This window comes from Hemicordylus capensis, chromosome 1 (assembly GCF_027244095.1).
Source record: "Hemicordylus capensis ecotype Gifberg chromosome 1, rHemCap1.1.pri, whole genome shotgun sequence".
NCBI classification, from domain to species: Eukaryota; Metazoa; Chordata; class Lepidosauria; order Squamata; family Cordylidae; genus Hemicordylus; species Hemicordylus capensis.
This window is the reverse complement of record NC_069657.1, coordinates 288492842-288516271: the sequence shown is the minus strand read 5'-3', so window position 1 is coordinate 288516271 and position 23430 is coordinate 288492842. Positions and strand designations below refer to the sequence as shown.

At 41.8% G+C, this 23430-nt stretch overlaps 1 protein-coding gene across 9 annotated transcripts in view; it reads right to left on the bottom strand.

The window, feature by feature from the left end:
* TMEM18 (transmembrane protein 18) overlaps positions 1-23430 on the bottom strand; it is a 55838-nt gene that overhangs the window by 17462 nt on the left and 14946 nt on the right. For 3 of the 9 annotated variants that reach the window (XM_053286055.1, XM_053286052.1, XM_053286053.1), the window contains one exon: positions 20344-20402. In XM_053286055.1, coding sequence (XP_053142030.1) covers positions 20344-20364 — 21 coding nt within the window. In that variant the 5' untranslated portion in view covers positions 20365-20402. Of the gene's footprint in view, positions 1-661; positions 729-1463; positions 1654-8598; positions 8698-12028; positions 12144-20343; positions 20403-21819; positions 21903-23430 lie in introns of those variants that run through there. The other 6 variants (XM_053286046.1, XM_053286047.1, XM_053286048.1 and 3 more) reach the window with 6 other exon arrangements.

The window sequence follows — 23430 nt, the reverse complement described above, 5'->3', positions numbered from 1 at the left end:
CCTGCTGAACCTCTTTCAGCTCTGCACACAAACTGTGTGTAAAGCCTTATAGTCAAAGGAGAAACTAGGCAGATTAGGTTACTCAAAAGCAGTCTTATGGGACTCATGGCACAAAGCTAGCTCAAAACTCTGGTAGAGGTTTTGGAGGGATATGGCATTTATCCCCCCCCCCCAGCATTTCCTGGGAACTGCAGTTTGAAGTGACTGTTACATCCTTTAAAAAAGCAGCACAAAACTTTGGGTGTGTGGCATAAAACAGCTTGGATGAGATTTGGGGTGGAAATTTGTTGTATGCCACAAACCCAAAGTTTTGTGCTGCTTTTTAAAAGCATATTCATTGGATCTGACTATGTTATTTTTATTTTTTGTGGTTTGGCGGGAAAGGGGCTGCCAAAAAACCAAACAAACAAAAAACCAGCAGATGGTGGGAATGAGAGAGTTGAGGACAGAAGAAAGGAGGCCAAGAAGAAGAGGAAAACAAGTTTAAATAGACTGGGAGATTTTCCATATAGATCAGTTTACTGTGTGAGGCAGTGTGATAAACACTAACCAGAGTCACTACAGTGAGATATCAGGACAGACTGCCTCTCTATCCGCCCCCACATTTGTTGTGTCCACATGGGGCTTTCGTATTGAAAAAGTTCAGGTTTCATCACCTTACCTTCTCCTGCCCGCCACTACCCATCCTCTGGAATGACCCATCCCCTTTGTGGGCATGCGTGGCACCTGGGGATCACATGGAGATATGAGCTTGATGCCAATAATAATAAACTTTTTTTGCAGTGCATTGGAGTATTTGCGCACATTCAGGAGTGCTGCCAACACCATAGCTTCTGCTAGGGTTTCACAGTAGAGAATACAGTGCACATTTTGAGGGGTAGAGGTGGGAAGTCCTTTCGGGGTTTTGACTTGGCTTCAGCTTTGGGCAGGTGGTAGCCAAGGTACTTAGCTGGGTTTCTGCTCTACACTTGCTAGCATATTTTGAAAATTACTTTTGGGGTTTTTTGCCTGTTGTGCTGAGGTAACAGCATTCAACTTAATTTTTTGTCAGAGCCTTGGAAGTTACCAGCACACAATTATGACTCGGGGGAAGCAGAGCCCATCACAAAATAGAGAAAATGTTTTGGGTTTATTTCTGGTTCAGAGACAGTATCTCTCTGAATTGGTTTTTCGATTCATGTTCTACTCTCTGAAAAATATAGCAGTTACAACAACAATAAGAGATAGACCTCATGCACATAATATATGTGAAGCACATTGAACACTTGAAATGGATTATGCAAGTATTAGGAATTATCATCTTTCAAAGCTCTGAAATTGAAAGGATAGGTGAAAAAGTTTAAAGAGTAGAAAATATCAATTATTTCTTTTGATTTAGTTTTCTAGGATACAGCTTTAAAAGATTAACTCTAATAAAGGAGACCCCAAAAAAAGAGTGAGTTGAGAAAAGCTAAGGAGGTAACCTTTTTGGCTTGCTGTGTATTTTTCATTTCCCTTGATAATTCTTTTTCTAATTGGTTTCAGACTACACTAGTGTTACTGCTGAAATATTTTTTTCCTGATCTTTTGTTCCTGTTTCTTAACAACAGATTAGAAGGAGCTTTTTCAGTCATCCTAATCAACGTTCCAGGTATAATTCCTCTGCATTTGAATCTGAAATTTAGATAAATATCAAATGAGGCAAAATGTGAGCATAAGCATTTGTAATTCTGTTGCATTAGGAATTCGTACTCAGTATATCTGAAAATAACAGTGTAACTCTGGCACATTTTAAGCAGATCTCATTTCTGCTTGACTGTTGTTGAATCAATGTTTGAAGTAATTGTATCTCAGAATGAGGTTTGTTCGATTCTCTACTTTGATTTGAAGATGTGAAAGTGTTTCATATCACTGCAATCCACTGAACAAATATTTGCCGAATCTGAAATTTACCTTACTAGACGCATAAAGAATTAAGACACTTAGCTAATGCAGCCTAATCGTATTTCTTCAGAAATAAATATATACTGAGTTTAGTAGAATTGCAGCCTAAGAGATTTTGTGTTTGATGTATTGTGTGTTAATCTTCATTATAATATACAAACATGGTCTACTTGACTAATTGAGGTTCTGGCCTGTGTGAACCTGCATTTGACTTAAGCAGCAGACCAACCCCAAATCCAACAGGAACTGCAAATGGCTTTGTTGATAGAAGCAAGAGGATAGAAAGAACCTAATTAGGAAGGAAGTTTTAAAGGCAGAAAGAGGGAAGAGGTCAGAGAAAGAAAGATCAAAAGAGCAAAGTGCAAGACAGCAGTATGAAGGAGAAGGGCAGAGTGTAGGTGAGTGGGCTAATGTAAAAAGACTGAGATATAAACAAAGATGAGGCAAGGACAGAGACCAGAAGGAAGTGGGGTGGAAGGCCCCCCCCCACTTGCCATTAGTTTCCCTGCTCCACTGCAGATTTGCATGTCAGGATGAAAGGCACATTGTCCCTTGGGACGTGCATTCTTCCTGAGCATACTGTGGGTACAGGAAAGAATCACCCCCTTTGATAGACCTTAAATTCTGGTTCCCTTACATCCTGAAATGAAAACACAAAGAAAATTCCCTTCACCAGCTGTACTTATCCAATGCAACCTATAACATCCAACTGAAAAACATCACAATTACAGTCCAGAAAAAGTGTCAGAAACAAAAAACAAGAATTACTGAGATTGAAAAAGGATCACCCCCCCAATGTCAATATTTTGTTGAACCACCTTTTGCTTTAATAACAGCCTTGAGTCTGTTGGGATACTTCTCTATCAACCTTGCACATCTAGACGGAGCAATATTTGCCCACTCCTCCATACAGAACTGTTCAAGTTCAGTCACATTGGATGGTAGGTGTTGGTGGACTGCTATCTTCCCTGGATCCGGTCGGCCCTCCAAACTGGATGGAAGAGCAAGGAGGAAACTGGTAAGAGAGGTTACCAAGAGGCCAATGTCCACTCTGAAGGAGTTAAAGGACTTCATGGCAAAGAGTGGTTGTTCTGTGCATGTGACAACAATTTCACGAGTGCTCCACAGATGTGGCTTGTTCGGGAGGGTCGCAAGGAGAAAGCCACTTCTCAAGAAAGGCCACATTAAAGCTCGTTTGAGCTTTGCCAGAAGGCACCTTGAAGATTCTGATGCCAAATGGAAAAAGGTCTTATGGTCAGATGAGACCAAGATTGAACTATTTGGCCTCAACACCAAACAGTACACCTGGCGTAAATCCAACGCAGCTCACCATCCACAACACACCATACCTACAGTGAAGCATGGAGGTGGCAGCATCCCGTTGTGGGGGTGTTTCTCTGCCTCAGGGACTGGGGCTCTCATTAGGGTAGAAGGAAAAATGGATGGGGCAAAATACCATCAGATTCTGGAAGAAAACCTGCTACCCTCTGCCAGACAGTTGAGGATGGGCAGAAGATTCACCTTTCAACATGACAACGATCCGAAGCACACAGCAAAATTGACCACACAGTGGCTGAAGGAGAAAAAAGTGAACGTCCTCATGTGGCCCAGTCAGAGCCCAGACCTAAATCCCATAGAAAATCTGTGGAGAGATTTGAAGATAGCAGTCCACCAACACCTACCATCCAATGTGACTGAACTTGAACAGTTCTGTATGGAGGAGTGGGCAAATATTGCTCCGTCTAGATGTGCAAGGTTGATAGAGAAGTATCCCAACAGACTCAAGGCTGTTATTAAAGCAAAAGGTGGTTCAACAAAATATTGACATTGGGGGGGGTGATCCTTTTTCAATCTCAGTAATTCTTGTTTTTTGTTTCTGACACTTTTTCTGGACTGTAATTGTGATGTTTTTCAGTTGGATGTTATAGGTTGCATTGGATAAGTACAGCTGGTGAAGGGAATTTTCTTTGTGTTTTCATTTCAGGATGTAAGGGAACCAGAATTTAAGGTCTATCAAAGGGGGTGATTCTTTCCTATACCCACTGTAAATGTGGTGGTAGTAGCCACTGAAAAGACTACGTCCTAAGGGCTACCACATGGGGAAAAGGAAAAGATAGCTTCCGTCCACTCCTCTCTCATGTGCAACTGCTACAGCTTGTACCGCCACCAGTCCAGTCAAGGGGCAGAGCAGTGTCTTTTGGGGATGTGGGAAAGGAAACTGACTTGTCTTCAGCACTGATTTGATCCAAGGGGAAAGTAGTTTGGGGACCTTAAAAGCTAGGCTTCGGTTGAGATGGGAATTTAACAGCCTCCCCCCCTTTTTTTGCTTAAGCCTAGAGACTTTCACTAGTATAGACCAGTGTGGCCTGAGAGAAAGGCATGAAAGGAGGTGCCCAGGCCAGGGGAGAACATAGCATCACCATCAGCCCCCACAGAGACCAGCTCTGGCCTGTGAGGACTATTGAGACAGCTCCTCTCCCTCCTTCCCAGGAGTACTGAAAGACCAGTGTGCCCTGAGAGGAAGGCAAGGAAGGAGGCACCCAGGCCAGGGAGCTCTTGTCCTCAGCTCCTGAGAAGACCAACAGCCGGAGACAACTTTTAAAAAATCTTCTGTAATTTGCTTCTTTTAATATTGCAAGCCGCTTTGGGTGCCTTTGTCGAGGCATAAAGGCGGTATAAAAATGTAGTAAATAAATAATAAATAATATTTCTGCATTTTTACTGGTTATCATCTTGTCTGCTTTGGCCTGATGGATTTGTATGATATTATTTCATTTCTATATTGTGCATTTTTATCTATTCTTACTGTTTTGCTATGATCTACTATTTTACAGCACAATAACTAATATCGCAGTTCTGCAACCATCACAGGATTAAAAGAGACGGGAATTGGGCTCAGCTCTTGTCCCTTAGTGATCAAACTATGGAAATCACTTTCTGACTTTTGTATCTGCAATCCTGTTTGAGCAATTAGATTCTGTTAAAACCAGAAGGAACTGTGTGTAGCCAAGTACAGAATTTTAGCATTAAAGATTTCCTATTACTCATGCCATGATGATAATAAATCTGAAAAAAGATAAGAGGGCAGAATAGCATAATTATTGTACCCAGCACTAATAACCTTTCTCACGCATACTGTTTAGTGAGGGAGAGCATATTTTATGGTTAAACTGAAATGCAGATTAATTTGCCCAGTGCTATTAGAAACATACCATCATGCACAAAGTGATTCCTTACAGATAATATGGAAATCTGCAATCATGACCTTTATTGTGGTGTCATTGCCTCATCATGGAAATTAATTTGTTATTTTTTAAAAAAAAAGAATATCAAGCTGGAACTGTCTTGTAGTAAACTTAAAATTGTTTTACGGTGTTTGTACTGAAAACTTAGAAATTTAAACGGTCTATAGAGTTAAGAACTAAAGCTATGAATTAACTGTTGTTTAACTTTTTTGGATACTTACCGACACTTAGCATTCTCTGGTAGCATTACCTTTTTCCCTTTTAAGATGCAAGGGCTGAGTGTCTAGGGACAGGATTTCTGAAAGGATCAGCAAGTAACACCTATACTCTCTTTGCTTCTGTGTTGATTTGATAACGGAAAAGGACAGGCCTCAGTTGTAACTAGCTATGTTGTGATGAGTGTCTGATAGGCAGACTCAGAACTTCCTGAAAATATGCCACTGTAGTCAGATTCAAATTCCCCAGGGAATTATGTTTGGGGCAGAATTCACTGGCATCTGTAGAACTCAATGGACGATAGGAGCCAGAATGTGTTCTTTGTGGTGATATCACCCAACAATTCTCTTAGAGCCAAACTGCATGCATAGTTTGGCACCGCATTTAAAAATATATTTTAAAGCAACATAGTAGCCCATGGGGAAGATCAGGACCACAATGTAGAGGAGAAATGATTTAACTATGATTAAACATCCCCAAATTCTGTCAAAAATCACTCCTGAAGTTGCTAGGAATTAGGCTTCCATTGGTGCCCATGGAAGCTTCCTTCCTAGGCTAGTAGGTTTGGGTAACAAAACTAGTAACAGTTTAATGCCCATGCACTATTGTCCTGATCAGGACCCACCACAAAGAGGTTTAGCTCTGTGTCATTGCTATTTTGTTATATAGCAAAACTGCGCATTTGTGTAATGTGTAGTGTGGTCCTGATGAGGACCATAATCTGTGCCTTACTGAGGATCTGTCTAAGGGTTCTTATGTGGCCAAAGTTGCTTGGTTGCAGTTCTGCCTGGAAGCATCTATACTGTGTGTGGTCTTTCACACTGTGTGGGTAGAAGGAAAAAAAAATTGAATGGAAAGGAATAGCAAGAACAGATGGAGGCAAGTATACACCTCATTGGGGAGTCTAAGCCAGGCCCAGTGCTATCAGTACATCCAGCAAGGCTTTTTGTGTGACTTCAAATATAGGGAGAACTAGATTCTTGGAATTGTCAGTTACATTCATTTTGGGCATTGCTGTCTCGTCTATTGTTTAAAGTGTTAGAATGTTGTTTAAAGTGTTAGAAGTGTTGCTAAGAGCATTGCTCTTAGCAACATAGTAACCTCTTCTGGACACTAGAGGCATGACGATATGTTAATAGGTCTGTCTTGGTGAGACCTGTTCAGTTGTTGAAGGCTAGTGCCAGTTTGTGTATGTGTTGTTCTGTGTCTATCTCTGTATGTGATGTTTTAGTTTCTTAATACATTTTTATTTGGTTTTTGAACTCAACCTATAATCTCCAGATAATCTCTTGGGCTGAACTTTTATACCACCAGAGCATACTCTACTGTGTGAGGACTTTAATGTTTCTCCTCACATCCCTCAGCATATTGTAGTATAATTTTGCTTTCCCCCTTTTTAGCTGGGAGTACATAGAATCCTGACTACGTTGGCAGTTGTTGGTGAAACGAGACCATAGAATAGCTGTGACTGCTGCTCATAACTTTCTCTGGATCCTTCCCCCAGTGTTTCCGAAAGGAACAGCAAGCAGCACCAAAAGTTTTTTTTCCTGAAGTATTTGTATAAAGGGTATGTCTGGTCTTCTACAAAAAGAAAATAAAAGAAAGAAAAGAAAATAGACAATGAAGATATAGTTTTACTATTAGACATTGCATGCACATGCAGCTGTACACCATGTTTGTAGAGTGGGAATTGCATGTTAGTGAAGATTTTATTACTGAGCAAAAGTAATTAAGTAATTACTTTTTAAAGTAATTAAAAAGTGGCAGTTTAAAAGTGGCAGTTCTCTAATTTTTTGGCAGGGGAAGAACAATTCTTCCCATTTACCCCAATAACAATCTCTCCAATGACTGCTGGGGTGTGTGTGTGTGTGTGTGTTTGAGAGAGAGAGAGAGAGAGAGAGAGAGAGAGAGAGAGAGAGAGAGAGAGAGAGAGAGAGATTCTTTGGGGACAAGAAACCACTTTCTTAGATAGATAGATAGATAGATAGATAGATAGATAGATAGATAGAGATATAGCTTTTGCAATGTAAATTATTTGAGAAATCATGTTAAAGTGATATCTAAATATTTTAATAACAATGTAATAATCATATCTGTGTTTGCTTTTACATGATTGGCCACACTGATAGAGTTGGGCACGGAACTCATTCTGGAATCTTGAACCAAATTCGAACCGGACTGCCGGTCTGCAAGCAGGTTTGTTTCAAACCAGCCCCTTGTTCAGTTAGATGGTCGAACCAGTTAGAACCGCACTGACCCCTGTTCGAATGGAACTGGTTTGGCAGTTCAAGGGGTATGCTTGTAAAGAGAAATCAGGTGAGGATTCCCTTTTATAAGCAGAGGGCTGGGGAAAGTGTCTTTAAAATACTTGTAATGGTGGCCGGGGTGGGAGGCAGCAGTGGGCAGCTCCTCTAAACTCCGGACCCGGTCTGGCACTCCCAGCAGCAAGACCTGGTTCCGACCTCCATGCATGCAGAAACCAGGCCATGCTTCTGGGAATGCCAGACCCGGTCCAGAGTTTAGAGGAGCCACTCACTGCTTGAGCCCGTGGTAAGGTGCCCTCTTGCTGCCCCCCCACCCCAGCCACCATTACAAACTTTTTAAAGGCAGGGTTCCCCGGCCCTTTGTTTGTAAAGGGAAATCCTCACCAGATTCCCCTTTAAAAGCATACCCTTCGAACTGCCAACTGGTTCCATTTGAACAGGAGTCAGTGCTGTTCTAATTCAGACTGGCACCCCTTTTTGGTGGTGGGGGGGCCCTGTCCAGTTCGAGTTCAAATCAGTTGAACCAGCCTGGTTTGATTCAAACCAGGTTTGAATAGAACCAGTTCTGCATATCCCTACACACTGAAACTTTGAAGTGAGAATGATATCAGTCAAAACACTTGTTTTCAAGGGCTGCCCTATGTCTATATGCAGTACCTCAACAAAGACAAAATTTAATCCCTGGATCAGTACTTCAAATAGTTTACTCTGACTTCCAAATAATTTAATACCTAAAATGATGTGGAAAGAAAATCAGATGTAGTTGTAGAAGCCAACTCAACAGAAACAACTGTCTCTCCTCCCCCTCTTTCTTTTTCTTTGTATCCCTCTGACCAATTAGCTTGCTTTCCTAGACATCCTTTCCAGTTGCAAAGGCAAATTATTTTAGGTTGGTGGTTAAATTCTGGTCATGGCTGAAAAGATGGATTGACAAAACAGGTTACAGCTACCTTCCTTATGTTCCCAGGAGATGTCTCAGTTAGGGAAACATTTCTTTGACCTTAGCAATAATGGACTTGGTTGCTTTCAATTTAGACATTATTAAGTCTCTAAAAAAAAAAAAGGCAGGAAATTAGAACTTGGCAGCCAAGGCTAATGAGTATTTGATGAAAATAATTAGGAGGACATGGGCTTTCGAGCTCATATGCCTTCATTTGGGACTTTCATCCCGTGTGTCAGAATATGGTAAGAAGTCAGTATGGAGCTGTACAATTTTAGGACAAGTAATGCGTTCTTGAAAAAGAGGTAAGCTCTGATGCCTGTACATTAGCATACAAATTACAATTCTCAATATAGTTCACCAGCCACTCTCTAATTATTTCCTGATAAGTGGGTAAAAAATACAGTAGCATGTTGTGAGGAAGTCTTGAACAGGGCAAAGAGTGCAATGGAGTGACTATCCATTACATTAATCATGCTAGAAGTAGCTGTACATAAGTCAGGCTTTGAATTAGAACTTCAAAGCTCCACAGGAGAGAGGCAGAAATCTGGAAGGGATTGCAGGTGTTGCTGGCTGCCATTTTTTATCCATCTATTGCTTGCACTCTGATTCGTTTCCTCCTCTTTAGTGGCTACTTGTCGCTGTTCTTCCTTCCTCTTTCCATGACCTGCTTATGTGGCTGTTGTTAAGAATTACTGAGATACTAATGTACACAACCTCTTTCAGCCCTGAAAAGCATTATTTAAAAGCTTGTATTGATGTGACAGGGAAGGGAGATGTGACAGGGAAGGGAGGGATGGAGAGTTTTGATTATTTCCATGCACTGCACCTCAAACAGGGAAGCTGACCTGACATCTCCTGCTTCACCATGCAGTAATTTATGCCTGTTCTAGTCTTCAAGAAGGACAAAATCACTGATGACCAATGTACTACCATGGCACCACATCCAAGAGTAGGCGATGCACGTCAGCGTGTATATCACCAACTGCGCTGTGGTGGGTAATGACATACACTCATGGCAGACCTTCATGACCTGAGAGGGTTACTACAACCAGAACTTTCTTCTCTCAGTACTCTGGCCCAGTCCCACACTGCCACATATTTGACATGCACGCTGAGTTCTTGCATGTCAGACATGTCCCTCAATTTAATCTGAGATTTTTGTTATGATGACTGCCTGCCACAGTGCATGTAATAGAGGGGAAATTCTATAGATCAACATCTGGTTGGGAATGAAGCAAATATGCCTGTTTAGCCCCATCATTCCCAACCTGCTCATGGAGATGCTACTCTGATATATGACCTATGGCCAAGGGGTGTGTGAGCTGGCTCAGTTCGAGCTGGGCTCGACATTGAGCCGGCTTGGCTTGACAGGTTCAGGATTGAACTGGACCAGCCTTGGCTGGTCCAGGTTCAAACTGAACCAGACCTGGTTTGAACCAAGGAAGCTCGAACCTCTGGTGGTGAAGGGGAATCTGGTGATGATTACCAGTAAATGGAGGGGAAGGGGGCTTCCTTAAAGATGGAGCAGGTGGGAGGGGAGTAAGAAAATACTTACGAATGCTGCTGCGGGGTGGCTGTGGTAGTGGCTATGGGGGGGGCGGGGGCTACCCCCCCCGCTGGTCTCCCTCAGGGTTGGCAGGGCCTGGTTGGCCTCTGTGCAGGCATGGAGGTTACTAAAATGGCCTACACACATGTATGGCGGCCATTTGTGTGACCACATTGCATGTAGTACAGGCCATTTTAGTTACCTCCACACCTGTGCAGAGCCCCAAACCGGCGCTACCTACCCTGGGAGAGGCTGGTGGGGGTTGAGGGAACCACCACTGGCACAGCTGCTGCTGGCAGCACTCGTAAATACTTTCTTACTCCCCTACCACCTGCTGGATCTTTAGGGAAGCCCCCCTGCCCCCCATTGCCCTTTACCTGTAAAGGGGAATCCTCACAGATTGCCCTTTACCAGTAGAGCTCCCAGCCCTTTCAAGCCAGCTTGGTTCAAACTCAAACTGGGTCTGGCTTGACAGTGCACAAAACTGGGCGGGGTCAGGTTGGCTCGAATCCAGTTTGGATTGGAGCTGAACCGGCAAAACTGCTTTTGTGTACATCCCTACTATGGTATAGAAAAGGTCAACATGTTGGTTCATGCTGATGACCAGGTACAATTGCCAAGAACCTAAGAGGAGACACAAGTCATGCTGGACGCTGCCACAATTGACTGGATGGGCCTAGGTACTTACTTATTCGATTTTACTTATTCAATTTCTATACCACCCTTCCAAAAATGGTTCAGGGCACTTTACACAAAGAAATAATAAATAAATAAGATGGATCCCTGTCCCGAAAGCGCTCACAATTTTAAAAGAAACATAAGACAGACACCAGCAACAGTCACTGGAGGTACTGTGCTGGGGATGGATAGGGCCAGTTACTCTCTCTCTGCTAAATAAAAAGAATCATCAAGTTAAAAGGTGCCTCTTTGCCAAGTTAGCAGTTAGATAGGCCTTAAAAAAAAAAAGGAAGTCCTTTAGCTGTGAAGGATGTTTACTGGAGCCCCAGAAACTAGGACCTGCTGCCTACGCTCACTTTGCTCTACCCACCAGCTGCCTAAAGCAACCTCTGGCAATATCTCAAATGCAGAGAGAGCACAAAAGTCACACATTTCAGCAGTTGCCCCACTTGGGTTGGCAGAAAGAGGACTGATTAATGTGTCACTGCTCTGGGGTGACTGCAGTTGGAAAGCACTCCTGAAAGGTCAGAATTCTATATTGCAGTGGTGACGAAGCAAGCAGGAAAATATGGGCCACCTGATTGCATGCATACATCCTTCTCATGGCAACACCGGAGTTCCAGCAGAGCTGCAGCACTTATCTATATATAATTCTCAAACATACCCGTCGCTAATCCCATGTGTGGCAGCTCTCGCAAGAGTTCATGAACAAGGGGGAGAGGAAAGCAAAGGCTGCGGGGAAAATAAGGCCAATGGACAGGCCAGCAAATGGGTGGGCAGGGAGAGAAAGTGAAAGTGGTGGGGAGAAAGTGAAAGTGGGGGGGGGAGCGAAAGAAGCGGCGGCCGGGCGGGGGGAGAAAGCAGCAGCAGCCGGCCAGAAAAAGCGACTGGCCAGAGAGAGAAAATGTTGGAAGAGGGAAGAGGAGGGGGAAGGGCTGAGAATGGGGGGCCGAGAATGAGGGGGGGCTGAGAACAAGGGAGAGCTAGAGGCGCAGAGCAGTACAAAGTAAAAGTGAACCAAGCAGCTGGAAACTCCAAAAACTGAAAGGGTAATAAAGTTGAACATCATTGGAAGGGAGGCCCTAAATTGTTGCAAAAGTAACCTATTTTAACATAAAAGGATCTTTTTTCTCACCGCTGCCATGAGTTTAACAGAGAGCTTTCATTAAATATGAACTAAAGTAGATCAGCCAAGAAAAAGTCATACTTAACTTTCATACAGAGTTCTGTTTTAGCAAGTTCTGGATGCTGTCATCTTCATCTTTCATCTGACCTAAGATTTTTCATTAGTAAAAATACTTTCTGAATATCGGCTCTGCTCCCAGGCACTGCAAAAAAAACAGGCCATCTCAAGAGTTTTAAGTATTGAAACTTCACTCCCTCACCCTCTCCAAACACAACCCATAGCTTTTCTGGTTCAGCAATTCCTTTCAAGGTGGGGGCAGCAATCTTTATCATGCAGTTCTTATATAGCACATCTCCACCAGGCTTAATTTTAAATACATCAGAAAGATTTGCAAGATTTTTCAATGCTAACGTATCATCTCAATTTGAAGTTCTCATTTTATTTTCCAAATGATATTTTTTGCAATAGAACATCTTAGAGCACTGATCAGGAGTTCATTGGGGGTATGCTTGATGTGTGTTTCTTAATTGATCTCTTTGAAAGTGTTTGTTGAGTTCTGTATTCAATTATTATTTGAACAGTTATATTTTCTTATAATCAGTTAATTAGCCACCACCCATTATGTTGTAAAGCAAGATTACATGAACAGTATTGAGTTCCAGCTGCTGTATTAAAAATATACTTGCATAAAATTTCATACAAAGCAGTTATCAGTCCAGGTAGAGTAGTTACTCTGGCTGAAATCCTAACTAAATTTCTCAGTGGAAGACCCATTGAAATTAAATATCCCTTTAGAGTAATTCCTGAGTAGTACAGTTCAGTAACTTAGCCTGGATATATACACATGTTATGTGTTATTTCATGTTTCCCACTTTCCAAGCAGTAAGGAAGTTTCTGGGCAAACCGCTGACAGTGTCAGTTTTCTAGTGGGCAGATAACAGAGGACAGTGAGGGGTTTGTTTGTTTTTTGTAGCATTTGTTTATTTACAAATATGCACACTTCTATTCCACCCCCCAATATCATCAGCCTACCCTTTTGGGGGGCCAAAGTGGCTACTTGCAAGCAAGCTGACTAAAAAATGAGCTGCCCTCCAGGAAAACATCTTCTGGATCTCTGAATGGATCTATTAAGGGCCTGACCTCTTGGACCCCAGACCAATGAGCAGTGACAAAAGTTCAACAAAAGCCAACTCGGCTGAAGCGCACAAGACCAAAATCCTATGAATATCATTAACTATCAATGAAAAGAATTTTAAACTAGAAATAAAAGCAATGTCTTTCTCCCCGACATGAACAACAATCAAATGAGGAGGCTGACAGTAAGGACTCTAACACCAGAACCAAATTCCTCCATTACATGCCCTATTTGCGTTCCTAGTGAACGTGAGCCTGAGATCCAAAGCCAAGTTGTGGGTCCCTGCAGTTGACTGATGCCTAATAAGGGATGCTATGACTGAGGACCCATATAGAAACCAGTAGACCTGTGCATATTCAGACTGGTAAAATCAGACATGATCCATTTTTACCCAAATTGGAGGGGTTTGAAGAGAGTCTGAACCCAAACTTTGCCAGCCCATTTTGGATTGGAATTCTTTGATCCCTTTTGAAGAAAAAACTGGAGATTTCTAGAGCTCCAAATGGTGGCATCAGACATGATCTGATTTTACCAGAATTGGAGGGGTTCAGAGAGAGAGAGAGTTTCTCCGGCTTGACATTACATCACATTCCTTGAGACTCTCTTGTGTTGTTTATTTTCCTTCTGGGCTCACAAGTGAGTATCCATGGTTACTTTAATCCCACCTCCCAAGTTTTCCCAACCCCGACATCCAGATGGGTCCAAATGACCCTGAACTAACTTTTGTAGGGTTGGACTCAATCTCAACTCTTATGTCTGCGCACAAGCCTAGAAACTAGTTCACCAGCCACCAATGTGCCCAAATGAAAAAAAATAAAGTAACTAACAATAGTTCAAAAGGGGCCCTTATGGATATATAATGTATAAGCATTAGAAGTCTACTTCCCAATACAGTTTACAACCCCGAAATGGGCACCTTCAGATGCAGCTACTGAAGCAGCCCAATCCGAAAGAAATGGGATCCAAAGCGATCGGGAAGTAGCCCAGAAACAGCTAAAGATTTTTTGAAAATGGCTAAAAACTGCCATTGAGTCAGGGGTGTCCTGTCACTGAGCAATAAAAGTGGGGGGCAAGCCCCACTAGGCTAATAGCCAGATAATCCCTGAAGCAGACACAGGACATAGCTCAAGAGCCATACCACCCCTTAACTGCACTAGGCTGCCCTTACTGAGTTGGTTAGTCTTAGAAAAATGCAGCTTCAGGAGAAGCCAATGGCTGCGAAAAAACAAATTGCTCAGAGAAATACACCAATTAGAAATGTCAAGCCTAGAGTAAGGAGACATCTGATAATTCGAAAAGCCACAAAAAAACTGAAGGAAAAAGACTGTTCTAAAAAGATATACTTCAAAAGAAGATGAAGAAACAAGGAGTAAGATCAAAATTATTTGAACCAAAGCAGGCACCTGCAAAGGCAGCCTGTCATTAGGAACTTTACCAGACTCCCTGGCCCACCCTTGAACAGCCTCGCAGACATGGAAATCCATGCACAGGTCACTGAACTCCTAGGCCTTCAACAAAAGACAATAGCTGCCAAACATTGCAGCAAAGACTGAGGGGAAAGGCCACACTTGTGCAAGTGCACCAAAAACTGTAAAGCATGCTCAGATGAAACATCACTACAGCTACTTGTGGAAGGAAAGCCCAGAAAATCCAAAACTTGGGTGAAGCCACTTGAGTAAGATACCCTGGTGGACGGGGCCAAGAATGAAAGGACTGCATGCTTTGTTTCACCATGTCACGCGACCACAGTTCTGGAGGAAGCAACAAAGGGTTTATGTTGGCTTCTGGAGCAAGCTCCCGGAACCTGGAAAACTGGAACCTGGAAATCATGAAAGAGCATCTGCTATTTCTTTATCCAAGTCAGGCACATGACAGGCCCTAAAAGAAATGTTGAAGTTCAAACATCTATCTACTCTCTTATGTCTTTGGTTAGGATCTCTGTAGTGATCAGTTACTGAACAGCCCCTCCTTTCCCCTAAAGGGTGAACTGGAAGTGAACCCCAAGAACTTCCCTTTGTGCAGTTGGAGCCAGGCTGGGCTTGCAACAGGAGGTGGAGTAGCCAGGGAGATGGCTATGAAAAGAACTGCAGATCCTAGAGAGACAGGATTGCAGGATACTTGAATCTCATCAGGTGAGGGGTGAGTTTTCAAGGAAAAGGGGATTTAGTCTAGGGAACAGTTTGCTAGTCAGTTTGCATCAGAAACTTATTTGTGTGTGTGTGTGCCTTGCATATCCTTGCAACTGTTCTATGGTGTTTTATCTGTAATGTAACTAAGCTAAGAAATGCTGAGCGTGCGCCATTCCAAAAGTGGATTGCAAAAGTCTCTGTAAACTCTTAAAGGTGCTTTTTTGTTGTTATTTTTTTACATCTATGTTTTTGCAACTGGGTAACCACGATTTTTAAAGTGTGTCACCCCAATATCAGCTGAGGGTACTGAGTATTCCTTTTACCTGTAACTAAAAGCTGAGAAATCCTCAAACAGAAGCAGTCTGTAATATTTGGAATAAAGTTTTTTCCCCTTTTTTGGTTCTTTACAATTCCAATAAGTCTCTGGAGTAGATTTTTAACTCAGGAAAGTGGGGCTGGAAAGGGGCTTTTGTCTCTGGTGCAACACATGTCTCAATCTGATTGTCCAGCAACTCTACCAAGTTTTCTCATTACGTGTAGGCTTGCACATAGAAAGGATTTTTTTGTACTTTTCCATTGGTAAAGAGAAGGAGAGTTCCCTGGAATTTTGCCCACACTGGGGGGGGGGGATTAAACTCTGTTAAAAAGTGGGTGTGGTGGCAGCAACTAAACCACTGGAGAAACAGGAAAGTTTTAAAGGAACAGCCTTTGTGGGTGAAAGCAAGAGAGAGGATGATTTAGCATTTTTCTTCCCCTCATGTGAGCTTGCTTTGAGACAAAGGCTGGGTTAAATCTGCTACAATCCCTCACCACGGGGTCAGACTATCAAAGGGTTCTCATGAGGACCTTGCTGATTGATGGAGTTTCCTTGCTGATTTTAATGGGGTATCTTTTTGAAGTGTCTCCATCTGCTGGGAAACTGGTTTCCCAGTGCAATCTGATGCTGCAGGGTCTGCTGGTTTCATTCTTTATTGGCAAGGGCACAGGTGTGCTGCTCCTTGGCCTTCCAATTGGGTCTCTGCCAGCTTAAACAGGGATTTGGCTTTCCTTGAATTTTTTCCCATATTGGTTGCCATATGGGGATCTGTTTCCCCCCACAAATCTGTCCTGTTTGGGTGTGACAACTTAGTAGTTTTGCATGTTGTGAACAGCCAGTCAACTAAATCTGAGAAGGTAATGAGACTCATGCGTGAATTTGTGTTGCTGGTGACAAAAAACTCTACTTGGGGCAACCACTCTACAGACAAAATTCAAATGCTGGGCAAGTACCTGTAGTTCCCTAAAGGCTGCCTCCTCTCTATCCTGACAGCTAGATAACAGCATACAAAGAACCTGAAGTTTAGTATCAGGAAGGTGTCAAACCTTCATGACACACTCAATTCCCAATTGAAGGATAGTGGAAGGACCCTCCATCTTCTCTGGGGCAAGCGGCACACCCAACTCAGCCATAAGGGGATTAAAGATTTAAGAGCCCACTCACAGGAATCCTGATCAGGTGGTCCTACAAAAATATATATCTAAAAATGCAGAATTGAAGTAAAGCAAGACATATGAGTCACATTGCAAAAAGGTGCTAAGAGTCTCAAAGGCAGATCAGGAAATGGAGCAACCCTTGTGCAAGGCCTTATATAAATAAAATAAAGGCCCTTAAAATGGAAACCCAAAAGTTCAAAATCATCCAGATGCACAGGCAGAAAGTGAAAAGCCAATATGATGTTACACTTTGCCATGAGAGACCCATCCCCAGAGAGCTGAATCAAAATAAGTGTACTTAAAAGAAGAGAGCTTGAAAGATTAATAATGATTAACTGACTCTCCCATTGGATAAGGAAGGTGATAATTAGTCAAAATTTAGGAACAATACATAAGGGGGGAATCCTAAGATTGAGCAATGATGGCCTCTCGTAAGGGCCCAACCTTCTACTGGCATCGATTTCCTTAACAATTTTAGACCAAAGAATGTCCAACATCCCCTTGACAGAAAAAGGTTCCTTACTGAACGAGAAATTATAAGGCCAGTATAAGGTATACAAAAACCCAGAGTAAAACCATCCAAAAACTAACAAGTTGTTCTAGTAAGAACTAATCTGCCTATTTTCCTTTCACCATCTCTACAATTGGACTAAATATGGTTCAAATCAAGGTCCACAAGTTTGATCTCTTGCACCTCAAATGTTCATGCATCCACCATCTTGGATTGGGGTGGATGACATAATTACAAATACCACTGAAGTTATTGCAGCTGGGGATGCTGGTAGTTGTAGTGAACAATAGCTGGAAATCCCTGTTAGAGGGAACAGTGGTCATGACCCAATCAGTTAACAAGTTGGGTGGGACTGAAGGGCTCCTGAGGGTCTTCTGAGAAGAAGAAAGGGTGCCCAGGTGAGAGAGGAGCAAAGGAGTCTTGCCAGATTCTCTCAGGGTGAGTTCTGCAGGTCCCTGGGGATCAGGGATTGCAGGGCGTGGTCTCACCTAAGTCCTGGTGAGTTCCAAGGGGAGGAAGCCAAGGCTTATGGCTTTGGAGGTTTAGACATAGGAGAAAGTGTTTTAGTAAGACTTGTGTTAGAAATTATTTTCTTTTGTGTGTGTTGCTTTGTATACCCAAGTACTGCTTTTGCAACTACCTATCTTAAACTTCAGTCTATTAATGGACAAGTTAAGCACCACTTGATATCACCTGGGTGTTCTGAAAAGCTCTTGTAACCACTAAGCTAGCTCCTATTCGCAATTGTTATGCTAAAGTCGAAGACTGATTGGTGGGTGGGGGGTTGCGGTTATAGCAAACATAGTATAAATTGTTTTTTCTGTTTTTACAAACCCTAGAGTGTTTGACTGGCTCTAGGAAAAGAGGAGGGGAAGCCTCTAGTTCACATGCCCTCAACCAGGATCGCTAAGCCTGCTACTTCCCTACTTAAACATATAAAAGTGGAACCACGTTTTTATATTGCCCTGCTAGAGAAGTAAAGTGGGTGGTGGGAACTGGAAGTTTTAGCATTCCCATTCCAGTCTGAGGTAACTCTCTGTTAGCTAAGGAACACTTAGTGGCAGCGATATAATCTTCCAGAGATTCTTTTAAAGTAATTTTAAACTAAGTCAGCCCATGAGGCTCAGAGAGGGGTGGCTCAGCTAGAGTCTCCTCTCAGGTGGGCTGGGCTTGGGTTGGTGTTCATGACAACACTTCATTCTGGAAACGGCGGAGAAAGAACATTCTAGAGGGGGTGGAGGCGGCCGCAAGGGCTCCAGCAAATAACATTAGGAGAGCTGTTGCATTTGATGTTCTAGAAGATTGAACAAAATTAAATACTGGATCATCAAATGGTGGAGATGGTTCTTTCACAGTCAAGACCACTGCTTTTGCCATGACTGTTTTAGAAGTTACACGCCCCCCCCCCGCCCCCCAGCGTCTCTTTCATGTTCTTTTGGGAGCTTCGAGTGCTGATGATCCTATCCTACCTGAAACCAACTCCTCCCAGCTCTGTTTTTGAGGACAGGCTAGCCTCAATACATACTCATCTCGTGCCAGACTGACTTGGCCATAGAACATTACGTAACAAAATGCTCCAATGTTTCTATAGGGAAAGAGGTTGACTAGTTGCAAATTAGTTTTGGGCTAATTTCAAATAAAATGTTAATAGGGATAAAATTATTATTTTCTGTCATATAAATTCAGCTGTCCCATGTGGTGAGAAAACTGCAGAGCACCCTATAATTTTATAATCATCTCCTTATACTGTCTGGGAAAATATAGCTATTACTCTCATTTGACATATGTCAAAATATTGCTATAGTCTCTGTCACACCAGTTAATATACCTCAGATGACAAGCTGCTTGCAGAGCATAAGTGAAATGCAGCAAGTGAGCACTGTGTCAGCTATCAGTGGCTTAAAGGTTAAAGCAATGGTCTCTTTTTAAAAATAAATTTCTCATCCTAGTAGGATTTTAAAAGAAGGCATACAGTAAGCTTATATTATATAGCAATATTTTGAATCTTAATAAGCTGCTCCATATAAACTTTTAGCATTTTTATTTGATCACCTGGAAGAGAGGTTGTCATTTTTAGCCTACTTACCTTAAGGAAAGTACGCTTATGAGATCACTCGGCATTGTGTCTGTGTGTCTGTGTGTGTGTGTGTGTCCCATCCATCAACTTCGCAATGCCTGGACCAATATAAACTAAATTGGGTACAGTTGTAGGGACGCATAGGGACAGTTCAACGGTGTAGCCTGTGATGATGTAATCCACCCCGATTCAAGATGGTGGACACAAATATTTGAGCTACAACTGGGCTAACTTGTGAACTGCCTAACCGATTTGAACCAAATTTGCTACAGTTGTAGTAAGTGATGCATAGGGACACCTCAGTGGTGTGGTTTGTAATGATGTCATCCATCCCAATTCAAGACAGCAGGCACGTGGGTTGAGAGACAAGTGGGCTAACTTGTGAACTGCCGAACCTATTTGAACCAAATTTGGTACGGTTGTAGTGAGTGACACAGAGGGACACCTCAAAGCGTAGTTTGTGATGATGTCATGCACCCCAGTTTTAAGATGGCGGTTGTGTGAACGCTTAAGGCTGAAGTGGGCTAACTTTTGAAGATGGTAACTATCAGTTAAGATTATACTGAAAGGAAAGTAGGCAGATTAGTTCTTACCAGAACAACTTGTTAAATGTTGCAACTTGTTAAATGCTACAACAAATTAGGCCAGGCTTTGACAAATTTTATTTGTAACTAGGAGCCAGCCCCCCAAAATCTGGCAGCCTGAAAATGAATACTTTACAAAACCACTTAGTGACAGACATTGTGAAGTGGAGGGTAAATGGGCTTCTCTTTATTCCCAGTACAAGTAACACATTTAGAACAGAAAGAGGGCTATCCAGGACAAATACAGCCCCACCCCCCAATAACTCTGCCTATAGATATCCTAGTCTAGGTGCCATGATTAAATTTCTAGGCACCATGGCACCCAGAATTTTTCAAGCCCTGAGTTGCGTATTATATGCCACTACAACCTCTCAGCTGTCCTTTTTCTTTTTCTTTCTTTCTTTTTGGTAGATTACTTTTTTTTTTTAAAGTGGTGATTAAAGTATTGGGTTTTTCATGGGTTCAGATATGAAACACAGAGCAAAATCCTTACCATTTCATTTTGAAGGTACATTTGTTTTTAGAAATCCTTCCAGCTGAGGGCTTATTCTTCTATGAGGAAAACAGAAATGGAACATTAGGTAAAGATTTACAGAACATGAAGCTGTTATAAGAGGCTTACAGGTGAGCAAATTACATTTTTCCTCAGTAAGGATTTGAGCACCAAGGAAGAGAGGCTAGGCAAAGAGGCAGTGGTTCATGTTTTGAAAACGGCATTATGATTTGACATTAGAACATATCCTTGTGTTACATGTTTTATTGATATTATAAACTGTAACATGTATTTTAATTAGGTTGCAATCTGCAATGTTTGATCCTGATTTATATGGGAACTACACTGAACACTATCAGAGTTATAAGTAGGGTCCTTTGGAAAACCAGAGCTTGAAGAACTGAATATTTTGATTCCTGAGCTGCTCTTTACAGCAACTAAAAAGAGAAGAACAGTATAACCAACACAAACAGCTCCTTGTTAGGAAAGTTACCAAATTTTTCTCCTGCTGAAACTTGTGATGTATGTCATGGTTCCAGACTCTTTCTGTTCAATAGAACAGATTTTATAAAATGTAGTTACTTCTACAGATCCTATGCATTCCACATATTTGTGGGAACATACTATTAACATTAATACAATGTATTACGCACCAGCTGTTTGTATAGGAAGTACATGGAAATCCTGGGGGTTGTGGGTGGTGGTGGTTATAGGAAATCAAAGAAAATGATGGCACGTTAAGACTAACCTGTAAGATTTTTAAAAAAATATTGTTATAAAGCAATCATTTTCATGAGCAATGATTCACTTCATCAGATGCTGGGCTTGAAAGCACAGTGGAAAGTTCAGCTGATCAAAAGAAAACATTCTGAATCTCTTAACTGACCTGCCACCCTCCCACCACCAAGTGGGCAAAGAGGCACCTTTTTAATGTGGTGATTCTCTTTTATTTAGCAGGGGGAGAGTAACTGGCCCTCTCCACCCCAGCACAGTACCTCCAGTGGCTGTTGCTGGTGTCTATCTTATGGTTCTGTTTAGATTGTGTGCCCTTTGGGGACAGAGAGCCAACTTATTTATTTATTATTTCTCCATGTAAACTGCTTTGGAAACTGTTGTTGAAAAGTGGTATAAAAATATTTGTTGTAGTTGTTGTTAAGAGAACAGTAACTATATTTTAACACTCATCTGGATTTGGGGGTGGATTTCCACTTCCAGCTGTGTAAAGGTCTGTAAACAAGCAAACCACTGCACTCCCAGCTATGCTCTTGTTGTCAAACTCTTACCTGGATTCTGGAACACAATATATCTACAAACATGGCCCCATACCAGTTATTCCTCCCCCTTATTTCAATAAGATTACAACAATGCATACGACATACTCAAGGATAACAATTATATGTGTATAACTAAAAAGGAAAACAAATAAATAAAAAGGATCCCTTAAGCATAACTTTAACGTAATAAAATATAACCTACCAAGAAAAAAAGGGGAAACGGTGGGGGCACCTTCTTCTAAGGATCTCTCTCTCTCTCTCTCTATCTCTCTCCCTCCGCCCCCTTCAGAACATAAACAATTCATTAACATTTGACCAAATTGCTAAAAATTCCTCTTCTTTACCTTTCCATTGGAAAAAGACCAGATGCTGACAAGGAACACATATCAGTTATCCAAAGTTGCAATTCAGGAGTAAATTTGTCCTTCTAGTGCTGTATTATGATCTTTTTTGTGACACACCCCGTCCAAGCATGAAGATTCCACAATTCTTGATGTAATGCTAGATTCCATATACTGGGGATGTACCCCAATAAAACATGAACATCCTTGACAGACAATGATTGCTGCAAAGTCATGTTAACAATCTTATGGATTTCAAGCCAAAATGGCACAATAAATGGACAGGATGGAACCATATGCATAAGTTCCTCATAGAAATTTATTTATTTATTTATTTGCATATTTTTATACTGCCCCTAACCCAAGGTCTCAGGGCGGTTCAGAACAAATACTAAAAACAGTTTAAAACAAATCATAAACAATCAGAAGTTAAAAAGCTAAAAAGTTTAAAAGCCTGGGTAAAAAGATAAGTCTTTAGACACTTTTTTAAAGCCGCTAGAGATGGGGAGACTCTTATTCCCACGGGAAGCGTGTTCCAAAGTCTCGGGGCGACAACAGAGAAGGCCTGTCCCTGGATAGCCACCAAACGACATGAAGGTAGCCACAGACGAGCCTCCCCTGATGTACATAGTGGACGTTGGGGATCATGCAGAAGAAGACGCTATCTTAAATACCGTGGGCCTAAGTTGTTTAGGGCTTTATAGGTTATAACCAGCATTTTGTATTTTGCCTGGAAACATATCGGCAGCCAGTGCAACTCCTGTAATATAGGAGTAATATGGTATCTTCGAGATGAGATGCAATTAAACCTCCAACATCTAGAAGTCTGCAACCAGCCCTTGTTAAACATTATCTGAGGTGTCCAATAAACATGGAATAAAAGTTTCTGCTGTATTAGCCTCATTTTGAGATCCAAAGAGGCATGTTTCACTGCCTGCAAAGCTACCCACCATTGGTTGAATAAAATAGCATATTCAAGATCATTGTTTCAAAGATCTCAGATATCATCAATATCAATCTTATCAATGTCATTAAGCTTCTGATAGAGCAAAGTTACAGGTGTAGGTGCATCCAATAAATGTTCCAGGTTGAATAAGATAAATGAGTTTCAGAAGCTGCAATTGCATCAGGACCAAAAAGCCGGGATGATAAATGTTTTCAATGAATAAACTGCCAGCTAGCATTTAGAGACAAATCAAACTCAGTTCTCAAAGTTTCAAAAGATTTAAAAACTGCTTCATAAGAGATCAGCTGATCCAATGTGGCCATGTGGGAGGCACTATTAGCCCAATAAAAAGATTTACGAGCAATCTTCAAACAGGGATTCTCCCACAACATAAGCTTTTAATGTAAGAAAGTGTTGAAGCCATGTCTAGAACCCAAAATTCTCCAGACATTCCTTGCGGCTTTAAACACTGGTAATGATCTAGATCCACAAACAAATCATGAACCCAGCACCTGCCAAGATTTCA